This window comes from Psittacula echo (assembly GCF_963264785.1).
Source record: "Psittacula echo genome assembly, chromosome: 2".
In the NCBI taxonomy this organism is placed as follows: Eukaryota; Metazoa; Chordata; class Aves; order Psittaciformes; family Psittacidae; genus Psittacula; species Psittacula echo.
In genome coordinates, this window is record NC_137737.1 from 125,713,461 (window position 1) to 125,734,198 (window position 20,738).

General features: G+C 42.5%; 1 protein-coding gene across 1 annotated transcript in view; it reads left to right on the forward strand.

The window, feature by feature from the left end:
* Positions 1 to 661: 661 nt before the first annotated feature.
* The window catches only part of LOC308217692 (uncharacterized protein C8orf34 homolog), a gene marked incomplete at both ends in the record, with an annotated part of 201,883 nt that continues 181,806 nt past the window's right edge, over positions 662 to 20,738 (forward strand). The window contains one exon of the mRNA XM_080610920.1: positions 662 to 730. Coding sequence (XP_080467046.1) covers positions 662 to 730 — 69 coding nt within the window. The remainder of the gene's footprint in view (positions 731 to 20,738) is intronic.

A 20,738-nucleotide genomic window follows, 5' to 3' on the forward strand; every position in this document is an offset into this window, starting at 1 on the left:
AGAAGCGGAGCCAGGTGGGGGCCCTGGAAAACGGCAGCGCGTAGGCAGCGCCCGCGGAGAGCGAGTACTTGGCCACACCAGGGGAGCAGCCCGTCTGCGGAACGAAGGAGGCAGAGCAGCCCCCGCCTCCCGCCCGCTCTCCTCCCCCTTCCCTCGCTCCCGCCTTTTGTGCGCCGAAGCCCGGGCGCCAGCGGCCGCGGCGCTGACAGAAGCCCCCAGCCACTGGGTTGGGTAGCGGCGCTGTGGTGAGGGCGGCAGCTCGAGCCGCGGCTGTTCCTGTAACCAAGGAGCTGCCTGGCGCACACGGACAGGCACAGGGCGCGGAGTGGCTCGCGCTCGGCGCTGCCTTTGCAGCTTTTCTCCTCCCTGCACCATGCTCCGCTCCAGACAGCGCCCGCCTGCTGCTCCCTGAGAAGGAGATATCCCGCCGCCGCCCCGCGCCCAGTTAAGCGGCCGACTGACACCCGGCTACCCGTTCCCGCCCCCCGGTTACCTGAGTTAGCTCCGTGCCGGATACTTCGGGCTGCCGCCCCTCTGCAGCGCCTCCCCCAGCTCCCGCTGTGGCAGCCTTTGGGCTGCGGAGAGTGAACTGCGAGCAGCCGGAGGGACTGCAGGCGCCGCCGGGGAAGAGGAGCTCCAGCCCCCACCTCCGGAGCTCTTCATGGCGTCTCATCAGCAGACCAGGATCCAAGCCTACCTGGAGAAGAATAAGATCGGTCCCCTCTTCGAGGTAAGCTGCACACTTGCCGGCTGGCTCCTCCGCGGCGGGCAGCGGTGGGGGTGCCCCCGCGATGGCCGCGGCTCCCCGTGCAGCACAGGTGAGCGCAGGGGCTAGGAGTTCGAGGCGCCGCTTCGGCGCCTGCCCGGCCGGGGAGGGGAGGACAGAGCACCTTCTGTCCTGCCCCCCCACGCGTGTGCCCTCGTGTCCCTTCTCCATGCCCCTCTGGGTGTCGGAGCTCCGCGCAGACTTCCCGGCCATCCCGCGGCGAGCGGGACCCATTGCCCCGCCACGGACGCGCCGCCCTGCGGTTCACGCGCACCCGCTCTGGTCGTGAAGCAGGTGCCCCTTCGCCCTCCCACCAGCGGCCCCAGGCTCCGGAGGTGCCCTCTCACTTCGCCTCGGCGGCCGCGGAGCCCCGCGGTGTGGGACAGCGGCCCGGTCCCAGCTGACCGTCCGGGCACTGCTTGGGAAGGTGGCGCTCCCAAGGCTTCGCTGTCTCCAGGGCGGCAGCGCTGAGCAGCGACCCGCGAGCGGGAGCCGAGGCGCTGTCCCTCCGAGACCGGCTGAGCGAGGAGGGAGAGGTGGATGCCTCTCCATCAGGAAAGCCGGCGGGAAAGCTGTTCCGCGAACAGCCCGGGCCGATGGTGTTTTCTGAGATTTTCATCTGCAGTCAGACACTTGGGAGCCGTATTTTTGCGATACAGTTTTCGTGGTCTCACAGAGGTGCACTTGCTCGATTTGTAGATGCACAGATGTGCATATTTTACTATTTCTGTGCATAAGCTATGAATACTAAAGCAATCATGATTATTACCGTTTTATCATCCTGTTTCTTATACAGTTTTTACATCTAAATGCACATATATTATACTCTGGCATTATTATCCCAAGACACAAGTCTGCCTTTTTCAGTATTTAGCTTGTTCTCAATCAAGCTTACTATGTACAAAATCTCTTTTATTCAGGTGTGATGGATTCTATGTCTTCAGTGAATGTTTTGGGTAGCCAACCCTCATAGGAAAGGTTCAAATTTTCTTAGCTGCTCGCCAAGGGTCAGTTTTTGTATTTTGCGTGGGCTGAGGCTGTTGTGACAGGTTATGTTGGCTCAGTGTCAGAAGCGTTAGATATTTTCATTTTACAATGAATAAAAGCCCATTTGGTGGAACGGTAACAGGGTACTAGGGAACAGCAGGTGATTTTTCTGGTTCTAGAATTCACAGAAACTGAAACATTTGTGCAGTTCAATTTCTGAATAAAAGGCTGTTCAATCAACACAGTTGCTAGGGCTCTACACATAACTGACTCCCTTGTATTTCAATGGGAATTAAGTGCCTTGGGGTTGCTGAGGAGTTAGGCTCCTGACAGCTGTCATTTTCTTCTAAATTTTCTTAACCCGTTGTTTCACACATTAAAATTCAAACAAGCTACTTGACATCACTGTTCTGAGTCACTGTCTTTTAACTAAGTTTCTCAGTAGTGTAAGAGCTCTATGTTTAAATAGTAGGATGCTTTAGTTATTAATAGTGGAGGAAAGAAAAGTTATGTTTGTTACAAGGTTTCATGTATCACTATATATTTCACTTATCACTGTAATGTAGGAATTTAATTGATAGAAAGAATTTATGGAAGACTCTTCATATAACTGCAGGCTGTCCACAGGTTGTTAGTGCACTCCTGTGTACCAGGAAGAAAATTTTTTGATCAAATGAACTTAGACCTGAATACTAGAGGGTGGATTTGGGAGATAAGGCCATAGCATTCATGTAGCTGTTTAAAGTTATTCTAATCGTTAACACTGGAAAGAAGAGGCTCATAAATCTTATCACCTCCAATTCCTGATTAGTCATTTAAAATATATATTTCATTTTGGTGTTTTTTTTTGTTCTCAATGCTTTTTTGAAAATGTACAACCTGTGCCTGATCTTGTAGCCCTCATTAATGGCAAGACACGTGTTTGAAGTTGACAGAAATTGATTGAAAACTATGCATAGGGTGAAGCTTATGCTCTATACTAGTATTCCTATTATATATGCATTGTGGTGTATCAAGAATACCATTTGTTGTTCAGAGTCAGAATGTATTGTATTTGCCTGGCAAGGTTCTTGTAGGGGGGCTACAGCCGTGGCTTCTGTGAGAAGCTGCTAGAAGCTTCCCCAGTGTCCAGTGGAGCCAATGCCAGCTGGCTCCAAGACGGACCTGCTGCTGGCCAAGGCTGAGCCCATGAGAGACAGTGATGGTAATGCCTCTGGATTAACATAGTTAGGAAGGGTGGAAAAGTTACTCTGTAACAGCAATTGCAGCTGGAGAGAGGAGTTGAGAATATGTGAGAAACAGCTCTGCAGGCGCCATGGCCAGTGAAGGAGGGGAGGAGGTGCTCCAGGCACTAGAGCAGAGGTTCTCTTGCAGCCTGTGGTGCAGCCCATGGTGAGGCAGGCTGTGTTCCTGCAGCTCATGGAGGTCCTTGGTGGAGCAGATTCCACCTGCAGCCTGGGAAGGACCCCATGCTGAAGCAGGCTGTTGCCTCATGGAGGCTGTGACCCTGTGGGAAGCCCTTGCTGGAGCAGGCTTCTGTCAGAACCTGTGGCCCCCTGGAGAGAAGAGCCCTCGCAGAGCAGGTTTGCTTCAGGACTTGTGACCCTGGAGGGGACCCAGGCTAGTGCAGTCTGTTCCTGAGGGGCTGCGCCTTGTGGAAGGGGCCAACACTGGAGCAGTTTGTGAAGAACCTCAGCCCATGGAAAGGACACATTTTGAATTTCATCGGGGACTGTCTTCTGTGGCATTGATCCTATGCTGGAGCAGGGGAAGAGTGTGAGGAATCTTTCCCTGAGGAGGAAAGAGTAGCAGAAACAATGTATGATGAACTGACCACAGTCCCCATTCCCCATCCCTTCATGTCAGGAGGGAAGGAGGTAGAGAAACAGGGAGTAAAATTAAGCTGGGGAAGAAGTGGAGAGGTGGGGGGAAGGTGTTTTTAGGATTTGATTTTATTTCTCATTATCTTACTCAGATTTGACTGGTAATAAATTAAGTTCCCCAAGTCAAATCTGTTTTGCTTGTGACAGTAACTGATGAGTGATGTCTTCCCATCCTTATCCTGATCCATGTTTTGTTAGGTTTTTCTGTCACCTGTCCAGCTGGTGAGGGGAGTGATAGACCGGCTTTGGTGGGTACCTGCTGTCCAGCCACGGTCAACCCACCACAGGTATATTCACTAATGCGTCAGATTTTTGTGTCTCTAAAAGTTCTGAAACATTGAGAAGAGACTTGCGCTTTGTTTTTCATTCAGGAACAGCTAGCATTTTCTTCCACCATTTCTGGTTTTGATGCTAATTAATCACCACTCATCATGTAGTGAGTACTAATTTTCCAGTACCTTGTCAGAACAGAGTGGACTTGTATTCAGTTTTCTGCAGTGTTATTTGCTGAGCAGGTTGTGACTATAATTGCTCGATATATGCTTCAAGCCAACATTTTAGGGGATGCATAGAATAATACAGGGTAATTGAGGGCAGTCACAGGAAAGAAGAAAGTGGAGAGAGGACATGCAGGCTTTATGAGGCGAAGGCAGGGATGGTGATGCATAAACAGATCATATTGCATACTTGCATAGTGAATGATCAAGTAATCAGGAGGATTTTACTCCATAGGTCTTAGACAATTATGCAGGCACAGTTAGCTGGATTGTTTCCTGGTGATGTACAATTCCCTTGCATTACAGGCAAGAGCAGTAGATACTCTTAGTTGCTATTGATCATTATGTTCAAGTTGCTAGCGGTTTTCTTGGCAGTGTCTCTTTTTCTCTGTTCTGTCCTGTATTTGTGGCCTTCTGTTGTTCTGTTACTGTGGTTAGGGCCTTTTGTATTTCATTAACCAGAGTATCCACTTAAGAACTTTCTGTTCTTTTGGATTTCATCTTTTGGACTTCATCTCTTTTTTTGTATTTTTTTACCTTCAGTGTATGCTGCATATGAGGATGAGTTCAGTTTTATTTCTTTGCTGAAGTTTTTCATAGTTTGACACTTGAACACTTCTCTTTTACACAAATTAGAAAGATAATCCCTTCATGCACGATGCAGGAAGACTGTAGGCCCTCCGTTGGTTAAAAAGGTGTTTCCATCTAGATAAGAAAGGTAGGACTAACCTTCTGGAGAAAGAATTAATGAATTTAGGCTGACTCAGCAGACATCAGTCTTCTACTCACTAGTGGTACCTGTTAACAGATAGTAGGAAGTCCTATCTACTAAGCTATGAATGGTAACAGACAGACTCACTTGATTCCAAACATTTTTACTAGTTAAATTCTTATTTATGGCTTAGAGGTGGGAAGGAAGGTGGGTGGGAATTACATCTGAGACTGTCAATTTTCAGATTTAAGACAGATTGCAAAACAACTTCGACACTTCAGCCTCATTTCCCCCTGTTGAATGTAGGTCCTCAAATCATGCTTTTTTTCAAAACTGTTACTTCTCTGCCATTTCATCTTACAGGTTTTTGCAGGTAAAATTCCTCTGAACCTATAGGTGAACTTCTAAATGCTCTAGGGCATGCAGTTGTAAGTGCTGGCAGTAAGGTCTTAGGTTAACCCCTTAAATTCTGCCAGGTTTCATGTGGTGGCTTATCCTATGTAGGTTTTGTGTGTTGTAGGTTGTTTTTTTGCTGTTGGTTTGGTTTTTTTTCTTTCACTTTTTTTTTTCTGTAAGAGATTATTGGCATCTGAGAATACTGTGGTTAGACACCTAGTTTAGATTTGAGGAATGCCCTTTAGAAACGCCTCTTCTGGGATTCTGGTAACATGTTGCATAGCACTACCTGATTTTTTTTTAGATTTTCTTTTCTTACATTTAACTTAGAATGTAACAAGAATTCTAAATATGAATTATTTCAGCAATGAAGCTTCACTGTTGGGTTGTTTTTTTTTTTTCATCTTTCTAAAATGTGAACAGAAGGTGTATGCCTAAAATTGGCTGGGACAGAGTATTCAGAATCAGCACCCACTCATTTCTGTCTGAGTGAAGTATTGACCCACTTTGCATGTCAAGCATCTAAGCCAACAAAATTTTTCTGTGTGCTGATAATCTCAATGAATAATCCTGGTGCCTGTGAGTATCCATACATCTAGACTTCTGCATGGCTGTATCCCTTTGGCATCCAGTTGTGTTGTCATTTTGGCAACCTAGCAGTTTCTGTGAATTTGAAAGCTGGATCAGCACTCTTAAGAACAGATTGCAATAAATCTACAAAGAGCTCTGAGATAAATTTAGTGTTTTGGAATTCTCTTATTTATAGAACTGCAGCCAAAAAGCATCCCACAGGTACATGTTGTTATGCAAACCAAAAAAACCCTCCAAAAATCTCTTCTCAAAATAAACATACCAACCCCCTGGTTACCTAAGAATTTTTCTCAAAGTAATGTGGGTTTAGAACTATAATTTTTATTTTTAAACAACAGCAAGGCTGTGTTCATATTACTACACTTACCTGCCTTTTAATAGACAAAATTTCTGAAGTAAAATAATATGAATTTTTTTTTTTTTATCTATTTATGGTGTGTTTCTTCCTAAATGAGATTGCATTATATTATGCCATGGCTTCCATTATTTAATTCATATAAAATAATTATGCTTCTGACTTAAACCTTAACACGTCCTGATGCACCTGTTTGGTGGCTGACAGTAATTACAGTGCACTTGTGACTTAGTTAAAATTCAAGAGTGAATTTTGGAGTTTAAACCACCTTTTGAAGCAATATTTGCCCTCAATTCTTAAAAACACAAATGTAGACATGCTCAGCTTTAGTATCTCATTTGCAAGTTTGATTCCTCACAGTATCAAATTATGTTTTCAGCTGCAGTATCTGCAACGTGAATGATAGGGGTGCTCTCAAAGAATTGCTTTCTTTTGAGCTTGCTCAAATAATCTGTTTTATTTTGGTATTATACTTAATTGGTTAGACTCTATTGCTAGCATGAAAAGGTCTGTTCTGGATGATGTGAATTTGCTCAGAGAAGTATTTAATTTCAGGTAGCTAGATGGAGCTTTTGCAGACCAATTTTTTGGTACTTTGACATCACGAGTATCATTTTAGGTACTAGCTGATTACCCAGTGACATCGTTTCAACTTGGCAGTCTCTCTTTCTGTTTTCCAAAGAATGTGTGGAGACCAGCAGTGATCTAGGAATGCCGCAGTGTTACACAGTGGGGGGCATGGAATCATATATAAGTTCTAATTTTGTTTTGTTGACAACTACAGTAGGACTTTGTGATAACCTTGATGTGCACTGAAGTAAAAGACATACTGAAGGGGAATCAAAGTCAAATGGAAAAAAATGGGGTAGAAATGTCCTTTGTTTTTCAGAGAATTCACTTGCATTCTGATAGTTGATTTGATAAAGTTGTCTTTAAGGGAAATGAAAAAGTCTAATTAAAACTATAGACAGACTCTTTTCTACAAACAGTGCCATGGACAATGGCTTTATCCTTTTTGCTTGGATTTTATGGTGACCAACAAGATGCAAAAGTTGACAAGAGATTTCCTTATGCATGAGGCGTTCACAATTCTCTCCTGTGGAATCTGGGTTTAAGAAAAGAGGTTGCTCCTTAATAAGAAAAATCACATGTTTTGGTCTTGCTACCCGACCAGTTAATGTGCCAACATTTGAAAGAACTTGTGTTTTTGTGATGTCTGCTCCTCTGTGAATTTGTCTCAAATTGTTAAAGGTTTAAAAAAATACTGGTAAGAGACAGAGAAAGAGATCAGAGATAGAGGCATGCATTTGTGTGGTCACAAGCATAGATGATACTCACACAAACCTTGTTTCCACAGTGGCAAAACATAACTTTCAGGAAAGCGAAACATGAACTTTCTTAATTGCTCTTTAAAAAAAAAAAAAATTCCTTCTGGGTACAAGACTCACAAAGAAATAAAAATCAACGTTAAATTCTTTGTCACATGGTAAAATCATTGAAGTATTGTGTCTAAAGTACAGAATGATAAAATGAAAGAATCATAATAACTTCCTTTTGTTACATTAACTTTCAGTGTTTTTTAAACTCTCAAAATGACAATTACTTTACTTTCTGAAAGGAGAGCAGAAAGCATACGTGGCTGCCATAAAAATTAGCTGGGAAAATGAGAGGTAGTTCTCAATTGAGTTGCTCTCACCATCATGTAGCAGCAGATCCTGACTGCTCAATGCTAGAGCTAGCCGATATTTAAAAATAAAATGAATCTAATGTCTTTGCTCTAGGATATGCACTAAGACAATGATGACTTTGAATTCCTGTCTGGCAACCCCTATAGTAATGAATCAGTATGGATCAAATAAGCCATGTTCCTGTTGCTCTCTTTCCTTTGTTTATCTTTTATCACATTATCACTCTTCCAAGTTTTGGATGATATTTAATGGCTGGTGTTAATTAAACCTGAAAGAAGCTCTTCGACTGTTTAGTTTCTTTTGATTAATCCAGTCTTTTGGTACAAAGGACAAATGTAAATGTCAAATATTAAATAGAAAACTTTAATGGCTTTAACTCATTCTTTATTTTTTTCCTAATGGATTCTTTCCTGTTACTGAGTTATACTTTTGCAAGTGGGCTACATTCTGTCATCTCCTGAGTCAGCACAGGCTCAACTTTCTGGTTGTTTTGAAGCTTCTGAGAGGGAAAGGGTGCAGCTGGTACCTTAACCAGCATTTTTTCTGTGCGTGATGCACTGCTTTACTGTTCTGGAGCAAGTGGTTTTCTTAGCTGCTTTATCTTGGAATTGGCTAGAAAGACACCTCTGATTGCTTGCTTTTAAAAGTCTTACTTTGTACATTGAAGCATCAAAAAATTGAGTTAAAAACATAATATTTAAGAGCATGGGTTTTTACAGTTTGCCTCTAATTTTGAAGGTTTAATTAATACTCTTTCCTTTTTCTCGATGTCTTTTCTTCCCACTTGGTACTTTCCTTTTTCTTTCTTGTTTATAGAAATGAAGAGAGGGACACCAATAATTTCTCATTTGAATTTGTCTAGGGATTATTTTTTTGTAATTGTGATTTTTATTTTTTTTTTTGTCTTGTAATTATTTTTTTTTTTGGGGGGGGAAACATATGCTTTTGTGTGAGTGAAGGGTAGTGGAGATACATTGTCATCTTTGGACTTGACAGGTGGCCTCAGGCATTTTTCTGTTCACCAGCTTTTGGAACTACCCAAATGTCGTGGTTTAAGCCCTCTCAGCAAGTCAGCCACACAGTTTCTACTCTCCACTCCCGGAGGGATGGGGAGGAGAATCGAAAGAATGTAACTCCCACGGGTTGAGATAAGAACAGTTCAGTAACTAAGGTATAACACAAATCACTACTGCTACCACCAATAATAATGATAAGAGAAATAACAAGGGAAGAGAATACGATACCACCCGCCAAAATGAGCCCGACCGAGCAGAGAGTGCCCTTCCGGGTAACTCCCAGTTACCTCTTGGGCATGATGTGCTGTGATATGGAATACCTCTTTGGCTAGTTTGGGTCAGGTGCCCTGTCTCTACTTCCTCCCGGCTTCCCCTCCTCCCTGGCAGAGCATGAGACTCATGAAGTCCTTGGTCAGGCTAAACGTTTGAGCAGTAACTAAAACCATCAGTGTTATCAGCACTGTTCCCAGACCGAAAGTCAACACCACAGCACTGCATCAGCTGCTAAGAAAGAGAAAAAAATGACTGCTACTGCTGAACCCAGGACACCAAATGCCTTAGTGTGTGTAATAACTAGATAAACATGAGGTATTATTAGCTGTATTCTGTATTATCCCCCTTGCATGGATGCACACTTTCTTATTCGCCTAGTTGTTAAGTGTGAAAGAGGTATATTCTGCGTTAAGAGAAGATGCTTCTCTGCCTGAAACTTGGAGAAACAGTTAAAACCCGGTTGAAAGCAAAATATTTTTTAAATAGAATTGTTAGGATACTGGCTAAGGCAGTGTGCTGTTTTAGACATTCCTGAATGTGATGAAAAGCAACACTTATTTGATAGGAAGAACGATTTGGAAGTTTAATTCTAGGTTATAGGAAAAGATCACTTGAAATACGCACTTATACCTTTGCCAGGACAACCCAGCATCCATATCTACACTCAGTAAAGAGAGTAATAACCTTTTAAAAAGCTAGCAACAGACATTTTTGGAACTTCACCACTGAACAAGTGCAAAATCCGGAAAAACTAGTAAAACACTTAGATGAGGTGTGTTGTCATACCAGAGAGGGACAAATCATGGCAACATGCTGGTACTTGTCCTATACTTACAGAGCTTTGTTCAACATTCTCCAGCACCTTCAAAGGGGAAAAGATGTCTCTGGATCTGATGGCAAAGCAACAGACAACACAACTACTCCAACTCCAAATACAGCAACTACACCAGCCCCAGCGACGAGTACAGCAGATACTCAAACCCTGACAGCAACAGCCAGCGCAGCTGCTGGTGCTACTCAAGTCCCAAGCACAGCGGCTGCACCAACCTCAACAACAGATACTGCAGCTAAACTAAAGGACCAATTTGTGCCAATGTCGGTTGTCCCTGTACGCAAGGGGAAGAGCAAACGAGGCACAAAAAGCAACCCTTACAGTGAAGAAAGATGAAGAACAAATGCACTTACTACATGGGACAACATCTGATCAAGAGTTATTATTACGTAGATCAGAGGAAGACGAAGAAGAAGAGGGGGCTTCTCAACCCCAGACCTCAACTGAGCTACGGAATACGTGAAAAGATTTTACCCGAAAGATTTTGGTGGCCTAAAATTTTATGTCAGGTTCTGTATGCCATGCTGTTTTAATTTCTCTGTTGGCTATGCAGTTTCACTGAATACGTATTTTTAGTTCCATCCAAAAGCGTTCAGAAAGAGTCATTAGAATGAAGTTATGATGCCCCTCTGGTTTTGCTCTTGGCTTAGGCAGTTTTCTTTTCATAGTCGTGTAAAATTCAAGCATTATTTTTGCATTAAACGTAGGGTTTTCAGTGAAATACCTCAGTTATGAACATAATTTCATATAACTCTGTGAGGAAATATGTTACAATTCTGGGAAATGCCCATACAAAATGAAGAATACATGGGAACTCGCTTACCCATTGTAAGTAGAAAGCTATTTTACATTAGCTACCTCTTATAAAATTTCTGTTCATGTGGAGAATGGAAATTGTTGCCTTCTTTTGTATTTATATGAAGCATTCTTTCTCCCTCCTCATTTTGCCAGCTCCTTGCATTATTCAATGAGTAAAATCACTCTATTCATGCACCAGATTTCTCTATAGCAGCTGGAACAATATGGTTATCAAGCTCTTTTGTTGGCTTCTGGAGGAGCTGTTTATGGGGCAGAAATAAGAGTTTGAGTCTTTCAGTTCTGTTGGAAGGTGTTTTAACTGGATCATTCCCCCTCTCATAGCTGGTTTTACCCCAGACACTCTGGTGATTTAGTGCTACTCCGAACTGCAGGTTGCGTAACTGATCTAATAGACAGTTGCTGCAGGTTCTTTTAATCTTCATTGCTGACTGCCCATTCCAGCTGTCCTTTCTCCAGAACTGTCAATTGCCTCATACTACAGTTACTCAGTTTAGGAAGATGAAATAGAAGAAAAGGAAGTCTACAAAGTGAAAGTGTTCAGTTGGTTTAGCTCAGTGGGTTGCCAGGTGGTCTGATGAGGAGCTTGGTATTGACTCAGGAGAGAAAATGTGGGTGGCCAGAGGGTGAGGAGAAGGAGAGGAGCATGGCTGCCTTTTTCTTCAGTAGCAAGTTGCTATATGGGTGTAAGTAATCTCCAGATTACTCCATGAATTCTGACTAATCAGCCCTAATTGCTGATTGCTCAACCCCAGAAGCTTGTGTGCTTAAGTTAGCTTCTTGTGGATCTTGCCTTTTTAAAGTGCAGCTCTCCATAGGTGGGAGAATGCATGGACCTTCCCAGTCCCTTCTGTGAAGGAGCAGAAGAGGGAATTGAATAATTAGGGAGGATGGTCTAATGAGTTAGGAGGAAATGGACCATATGAATGCACTGAGCGTGAAAGTGAGAATGGATCGGAAATGGAAGGGAATGGCATGACAAAGATTAATACTACATTGCCAACACATTATTTTTCTTTTCTATTTTTTTCCCTATAATCTCAGTCCCTATAATCAAATGGTTACCTGAGATCTATACTTTCTTTTTTTAAAAAAACGTTCTAGTGCTTGTGTTTGCTGAGAGTTTCTCACCCTTCAGTCTTATTCTCAGCATATAAGAGTATGTTCACATAAAAAGAAAGAAAATATAAGAACATATAACTTTTTTAAAAAACATATATATAGAAAATATAACTTGTTATCATCTAAAGAAATGTGCATGTTTTGCAGTGTCTGATTCCTAGTACTTGATCTTGCAATACTGCTTGAGTATAGATTTGCCAGGGAGTTAAAGTTGGCCTTAGCACTACTATTAATACTGGTTGCTGTGCCACAAACTCCATCAAGGTTGCATTACACTCCAAGTTGATAGCCATTGTGTCTCTGCTGACATTTGTGTGGGTAGAGAGGTTAACTGATGATTGTGAAGAGTTCCTCTGGTCAGGTATCTATACCAAAGAAAGAAATTCTGAATGATGAGTTCTGTGTTTCTTTTGGTGTATTAATTCAGGAAAGCTACTCTGTATTGTTGATAGCAGAATATGTACTAGAAGCCTAAAGAAGTGGAAGCTGGCTGTTCTGGAGACTTGGGGTATGGTTCGTAGAACTGAAGGAAGGTTAGTTTCATCTGTAAATCACCTTAGGAGAGAACTTGTGGCAGCAATTATGGATAGGGCAGTTAGAAAATAATCTTGTGAGGCAGATTCTGTGATAGTTTTATAGAGATGGAATTGGGGGCACAGGTGTGAGTAAGGCTACAGTTTTATTCAAAGGAAAAGAAATGAAAGAGGATAAGGTTACTGAATTTCTGTGACTGGGTTTACTGGGATTTCTCAGACTAAAAAGTGTGCGTGTCCATGTGTGCGTGTCCATGCGCATGTACCATGCAATGTGTATAGATGCTCTGAAGCCTTGGGACACACCTGAGAATCCCATGTGCACAGGACAAAGATCCTGCATTGAAGAGGTAGGTGCTGTGTGTTCCTGTTGAGACATATTGTATTAGCTGCACATGTCCAAGCCAGTTGGGCATGACATGCTCAATACACCCATTGTTACTTGGGTATTCATCTTCATAAGCATTCTGAAGAATCTTGTCCTTCCTGCCTAGTCAGGACTAAGTAGAGATGTCCAGGAGAACACAAGCTGAGGACAAAACCAAGGTTTGCAGATGCTGAATTTCCTCTGGGTATGCCATCATGAAACACCATTAATTGTGCTGAGGATGAAATCTGCACAGGACAACCTTGGAAAAATGGCAGGTTGCAACTTACTCACCTAGTATCTTTTTCAACTGCATCCTTTTGCATGGTGTAATGCTCCCAGGAAAGTAGGGATACACGAGAAGAGAAGACTAAATTTCTAGAGCAACAGAGTTAATCTCTATTTCTTATCCTGTGAAGGAGAAATACCAGAAAGAAGATAGGAGGGGAGAAAAAAGAACAAAGGTAAATAACAGACTCAAGAGAATTTATTTTATTCTGTGTTTTCCTATGTTAATAGGAAAAGGATTAGAAAAGTGAAGTTTGCCAAAATGAAGATCCACTTAACATTTATTTAACAACTGAAGAAGTTAAGAATTTAGGAGAGGAAATAACCCATACAGTAGTTAGGGTACTGAAATGGTGGCCAGTTATCTGGCTTCTGTGCCTATTTCTGCTACTGCACTGCCACTGCATTGTCATGTATTATTCTGTGCTTGTGTTTCCCCTTCTTTTGTCTGTCTTGTTTATCTGCACAGAGACTGCAAACCTTTCTGGTTCTTACAGTCTTCACACAGTTTGGAAGTTTTCACAGCAAGGCACTGAGCTCATTATGACCCCTCGGCTTCCTCTTCTTTCTTTGTGCTGCCTCAGTGCCCGTCGGTGCCATTAATCCCATTAATTTGTGTTATACAAAAGATTTTCTCTCCTTCCTCCCTCACTTAGTGTGGTGGTTCAGAGCATTTGACAAGTCTCAAGGCTGCAGAGCAGTGCGTGTGAGCACGTTAGGTTCCTACAAGGAGTCCTGCTGCCCTTGGTGAGGCCCTGACTCACAAGAGGAAGGCCTTCACTTGTAACCAGGTGCCGTGGGTTCAGCAGTAGCAGTCAGTTTTTCTCCTTCTTAGTAGCTGTTGCAGCACTGTGGTTTTGACTTTCGGCCTGGGAACAGAGCTGATAACACCGATGTTTAGACTGACCAAGGACTTTGTGAGTCTCATGCTCTGCCAGGGAGGAGGAGAAGCTGGGAGGAAGCAGGGACAGGACACCTGACCCAAACTAGCCAAAGAGGTATTCCATACTACAGCACGTCATGCCGGGGGATGTAACTGGGAGCTACCCAGAGGGGCACTTCCTCTTTTCTGTCGGGCTCTTTTCCGGCGGGCAGTATCGTATTCTCTTCCCTTGTTATTTCTCTTATCATTATTATTATTGGTGGTAGCAGTAGTGATTTGTGTTATACCTTAGTTACTGGACTGTTCTTATCTCAACCCGTGGGAGTTCCATCGTTTCGAGTCTCCTCCCCGTCCCTCCAGGAGTGGGGGGAAGAAAGGTTGAGGGAGGAAGTAGACTGCATGGTTCTAATTTACGGCCTGGGCTTAAACCACGACAGTTCTTTTTGGCGCCCAGCATGGGGCACGAAGGGTTGAGATAATGACGGACGTGGCCGTGGACTTGTACCTGACCGTCCCGCTGCTCTTCCCTGTCCTGGCCCTTGTCCTTGCCTCCGTCTTCGTGAGGCTGTGGGGAGCCGAGGGGGAGCGGCCCCGGGAGCCGGCGGCGGCCGAAGTGGCCTGGGAGAGCGGCCCTGGGGACCAAGCAGCAGCGGGAGCAGGGCCGGAGGGCGGGAAGGAGGCGGCTGCTGAGCAGTGGGAGGAGGTGGCGGAGGAGCCGAGCCCCGCGGCCAAGCACATTCCTCAGCAGCAGCCCACTGAGCCCTGCGAGCCCGAGCCCCAGGAGGGTGCAGGAGACCCCGCAGCATTTCCCAGCAAGGCAGAGGAGGAAGATCTGGACTCAGAAAAAGGGAAGGTGGTGGTGAGAGAGCCAGCAAGTACAGCAGCATCATTTGAGAGTTCTGAAGGTTTTGAATGGCCTTTGGGTACTCTTGGGACTTGCCTGCTGATTGTGATGGGGATCACCATGTTGGCACACATACACAGTGTATTTTACCCACGGCCATTTTGTCTGATCCCGAGAGTTAAGCAGAGTCAGGTTTGGGCCTTGTCTGGGTTTAGACAACGATATAGGGGGACCAAGAGGTTTTCCCCAAGGCTGAACAGTCATGAGTGTCATGATGTGTGGGACAGTATGGGCAAGTATCTAGTCCACTGGGCCCCTCCAGTGCTTTGGAAGCGTCGGAGATGGAAGGCAACTGTATGGAGTCCCCAACGACAAGTTGCAGAAACTGCTGAAGGGGAGGGTGAATTATTTTGAGCCTGGTGGGCCCGTGACACTTCAGGCTATCAGGGCAGAGATGCAACACAGAGATGGACTCATGATCGAGGGGTGGACTTAGCAATAGACACTATTGCCCAGGTTATTCACAAGTGTGAACACTGCACACAGCCTCTCCTGCCCTGAAAGACTGTTACAAGAGATGGAGCCCAACATCATGGACCGAATGGACTCAGTAGCTTTATAGGAATTGGTCCGTGCACTAAGATAACAGTGCACTGAGATGAAAGTGATGGTATATTGAAAATGTGGGATCTGAGCATGACGTGAATGGTATGGAATAAGGGGTGGATACTGTCCTGGTTCAGCAGTAGCAGTCAGTTTTTCTCCTTCTTAGTAGCTTTTGCAGCACTGTGTTTTTGACTTTCGGCCTGGGAACAGAGCTGATAACACCGATGTTTAGACTGACCAAGGACTTTGTGAGTCTCATGCTCTGCCAGGGAGGAGGAGAAGCCGGGAGGAAGCAGGGACAGGACACCTGACCCAAACTAGCCAAAGAGGTATTCCATACTACAGCACGTCATGCCGGGGGATGCAACTGGGAGCTACCCGGAGGGGCACGTCCTCTTTTCTGTCGGGCTCTTTTCCGGCGGGCAGTATCGTATTCTCTTCCCTTGTTATTTCTCTTATCATTATTATTATTGGTGGTAGCAGTAGTGATTTGTGTTATGCCTTAGTTACTGGACTGTTCTTATCTCAACCCGTGGGAGTTCCATCGTTTCGAGTCTCCTCCCCGTCCCTCCAGGAGTGGGGGGAAGAAAGGTTGAGGGGGGAAGTAGACTGCGTGGTTCTAATTTATGGCCTGGGCTTAAACCACTTCACCAGGCAGATTTAGTCTAACATTAAATTAATAGCAAACAAATCATCAGGAAGCTTTAATTAGGCAATCACTGTCAAGCTTGGGAAGTTACTTTGCTGTGTCAGAAAAAAACAAAAACATACACCAGTGATTTGCAGGCATTGTTTTCTAAATGAAAAGCAGTGGAAAATAAGAATAATAATGCTTTAGCTCTTATTAAAAATAGATCTAAAACCCTCAAACCTATCACATCTTCTAAAATTACCCAGATTTCTAGAAATGAAGTGATTTTTAGTTGCTTAAGTTATTGCAGCCTTGATAGTAGAAGTGCCTGATGAGAAATGATGGACCTAACTACAGTTCTAGGTAAAATTCAGTGATCTGTCCTTAAAAATTACCATTACTATCCATTTAAAGTTCTTCAGTCATTAGCACAGTAATATTTATTTATATATCCCCTTAAGGCTCTTGCTTTCTTGTGAAATATACTCCTTTATTCCTTAGTTTTGAAAACCTAAGTCAGAAGACAGCTCGAGGATGTTGCAGACCATGTAGGTTAGCAAGGGCATGCTGACTAAATCCACAGTGACAGTTTATGTGGAGGACATAGTCAAAGTGCAAATGACATATTTTTTAGAAATATACCAGTGCTGCGTATGTGTTGAACTTACCTTATTTGGGCTGGAATTCATTTTAATTAATTGTTCCATATGATGTAATTACTAGAACTTGTGTTTCTTGGTGACTTTGTTTAAAGCCATTTTTCATGCTTTATTTTGCTCTTGGAAAAAAATGTTTATTCATTAGCTTATGGTTTTATTACAGAGACCAGTATTGTAGTTATTTCATACTTATGCTTTGCATAATGGAAATTGGCTTTAATATTGAAATCATGTATGTAACTTAGCCAATCTATAACTTCTAGAACAGAAAGAGTATGCTGCTTATGTAAGCTGATACTTATTTGGCTGTCCTCATTGTCTCAGACCTACTTTGTTTGCGGGCATGATATGATAAGTGTCAGCCTTAAGCCTATGCAACCAATGTACTTAGCTTGCCAGAGGCCAAACAGAAGTGTCCACTTACTTCAGAGGCTTTTTTTTTTAGCTTGGTATTGACATAATTCTCAGTTTTCAACTGTTCTTTAAAGGTAGTGTGAGAGAGGTTTTTCACATTACTTAGGTGAGGATTCTGTAAGGACTTGGGCATGCAATTAACTTTTTTATAGAACAAATAATGAGTAATCCATGCAACAAATCATGAAGGTAAACTATATACATGCTTATGCTTTTTTTGTGTAGCATTGCGTATGAATCTGCATTTGAATGAATCTCACTTTCAGCCATAATTACCAGTATTATACTGAGAGGTACAAAAGAAAGAGATCAAAAATATGATTAATATTAGTTAGGTCACGTATTCTTTAGCTTATGTCTTCATATATCCTACTTTGTGTTTGTCCTCTGGATACAAGCTATGCTACCTTAAATTCCTTCATAATGACACATAGATAAGCAGATGTGAGTAGGTCTGAGAATGTAAAATTTATAGGCCTAATTTTTGGAAGATAGGGATTGACAGCGATATACAACTTAGGGCTGGGTAAAAATATTGCATGCCTTTTTTTATTCTTGTTGAAAAACACAGCTTCTTTAAACTTTTAAGCTTGATAAGGGAAAATGTTTTGTTAAAGCAAACTGTAGTGTTTTTATGATTTAACTTTCAGCTGAGCTTCCTAATTTGGCTGAATTGCTTGATGGAAATTATAGTTTGGATGTCTCTTAAGCTCCTACAAGTTCTTTCCATGGCTTGACTATGCTAAAAACAAACAGATAAATCCAGTCTGGAAAACAAAGGCCTTAAATATCAATGACATTAATTCTGTCTTCCCTTCAGATCAGGAGTCTGGAGCATCTCTCTTATGAGGAGACATTGTGGGAGCTGGACCTGTTTAGTGTAGAGAAAAGACTGAGAGGGGATCTTATTAATGCATATAAATATCTCAAGGCGGGTGCCAGGAGGATGATGCAGACTTTCTTCAGTGGTGCCCTGTGGCAGGACGAGGAGCCTAGACTAAAATACAAGAAGTTTCACCTTAACATGAAGAAGATCTTTATGTTGATGGTGGCAGAGCACTGGAACAGGCTTCCGGGCGAAGCTGTGGAGTCTCCCTCTCTGGAGATATTCACACCTGCATGGGCACATTCCTGTATAACCTGCTCTAGGTGGCCCTGCCTTTGCAAGGGGGTTGGACTAGATAATCTCCAGAGATAACCCTAATGATTCTGTGATTCTGTGATTCATGACTTTCACATTGACCAGCAGTGATCACAAATATAGGGCGTCCGTATAAAATTAAACCACTACACAGGAATGCAAAACTAGGATATGTAGTTTGGGCTGGGTTTTTTTGTTTTGTTATTCAGAAGTAATGACAAAAAGTCCATTGCTGATGAATTAAAAAAAAGAAAAAAGAGCATTAATATTTGGGTAGATTATTGCTTAGATTTGAAAAAGAAGCCCATGAGAATAGACTATTATGCCTGTGATGGTGCTTCTTTCTGGAGATGGGCTATTAAGTAAAATGGCTATTCTCAGAACCTTCAGAAGAATGTTTGGCCAAATTTTTGGACTGGGAATAGGTGGACATTTGTTCACTGGACAAATATTGATGTATCTTATTTATGTCAGATTACCATTTGTGTTCAGCTGTAATAAAAACCTAGATATTTTGAAGCTTTTTCCAATCTAAAAAAATTAAATAATTGGAAGCATCTCAATGTAGGATATTGCAAATAACTGTAAACGCTGCAAAAATGCTTGAATGGGTTTTTCCATGGCTACTTTTACACTGTTTTTTTTGTCTAATATTTGAGCATATGAAAATTTACCACAGAGTTGCACAAAATGGGAATTCACCATTCTTTTAAGTTATTATGGTAATAGGTACCATTATAATAATTAAGAAGCCTTTCTTGTAACATCTTTTTGCCCTACATGCAGTGGAACATTAAGTTTATTTCTTCTACTTTTCTATGATATCAAAAGATTTTGTAAGCCTGATGTATACCAATAATATAATATATACGTGTCTTTATGTATTTGTGGGAAAAGGGAATGCTTTTTGTGCCTCCCAGAAACTGGATGATTTTTGCACTTGATCTGGTACTTGAGCATTATTTTTATGTTTTGTACAAAACCTGTTCAAATAATGACATTGAAGTTGAAAGTCAAGCTGAATAAGTGTTACAAAATGTCTTTTTAAAGGTCTCTGTAATTACTGCAATATATATATGTAAAAGTGAACCACAGTAAGTTTGTATGAGCAAATATAAACCTAACTTTCCGGTGTTTGTGGAGTTGTTTGTTTTGTTACTTTGGAGCATACTTTTGTTTTAACATATGAATTGAGATTTGAAAAAAAAACCAGCATGGAATTTATCCGAATCAAAAATAAAGAGTCAAAAAAACATTTATGGGCTGTTAAAGTCCAGGGACAGCTACTGCCTCATACTGAAATGGAGTCTGCAGTGTTGGTGCAGCTATATAGTGCTGAGTGTTTAGAAATATGCATTTCTGTCTTACCATTACTTTTAGGGAGTATAGTGGTGTCTCTTTCTGATATATTTCAAGATGTGCAAAAGAAATGTTATCCCTCCTATATGTAGTTAAATCAATTATCTGCTGAAAAATTCCACTGTCTTTCTATTGTGTTTTCATCAGCTGGCCGCAAGAAGGAAAAGGCACCCCATTGTGATAGAAAGCAAAGGATTTGCAAGCATAGGTTTTGCTTTGTTGGAGCAGTCAGGCAGCTTGCTGTTCATCTTAAAGGGGGCCTTATAAGCAAGATGGGGAAAGACTTTAGCAGGGCCTGTTGTGATAGGATAGGGGGCAGTGGTTTTAATCGAAAAGAGGGGAGATTCAGCCTGAATGTGAGGAAAAAATACTTTACAATGAGGGTGGTAAATACTGAAACAGGTAGCCCAGAGAGGTGGTGGATGCAACATCGCTGAAGACATTCAAGGCCAGGCTGGATGGGGCTCTAGGCAATCTGATGTAGTTGAAGATGTCCCTGCTCATTGCAGAGGGGTTGGACTAGATGACCTTTGAAGGACCCTTCCAACTCTATTCTGATTTTGTGATCTTCAGCAGGCTCTGCATTCTCCTGGGTTCAGACCTCAGCCTTGTCCAGTATGTGTGTATTCAAACCTTGACACTGAAGGGCCTGGTTTTCAGGAGAACCCCAGATGGCAGCCTGGGGGTTGTTCCACAAGCCTGGTACACTTTTAGGTGGAGACAGAAGCAGTGATGATAACTTCTCAGGGCTCAGGGAGAACAATGAACTTGGTAGTTCCAATGGGAAACAGGGAACATTGGAAGTTGGCTGGAGATATGTAGACTGTGGGTAGCTCTGTGCCCAGTGTAACATTTCCTTCTCCTAGAAATTTTGCTACTGCCTCTTATACCTGTTTTTCATGGTTCATGTTGCACTCTAAACATGAAAACTTTAAGCCTGTACCATTTAGGTCAAAATGGATACCTGCATGTCTTTTTCCCTATGTGTGCCAAATCTTCACTTTGTTTTCTAGTTTGACTGTGATGGGGTAGTCATTGTCAGAAGTTTCTCTGCTTTGAACATCAGAATGCCTATTTTA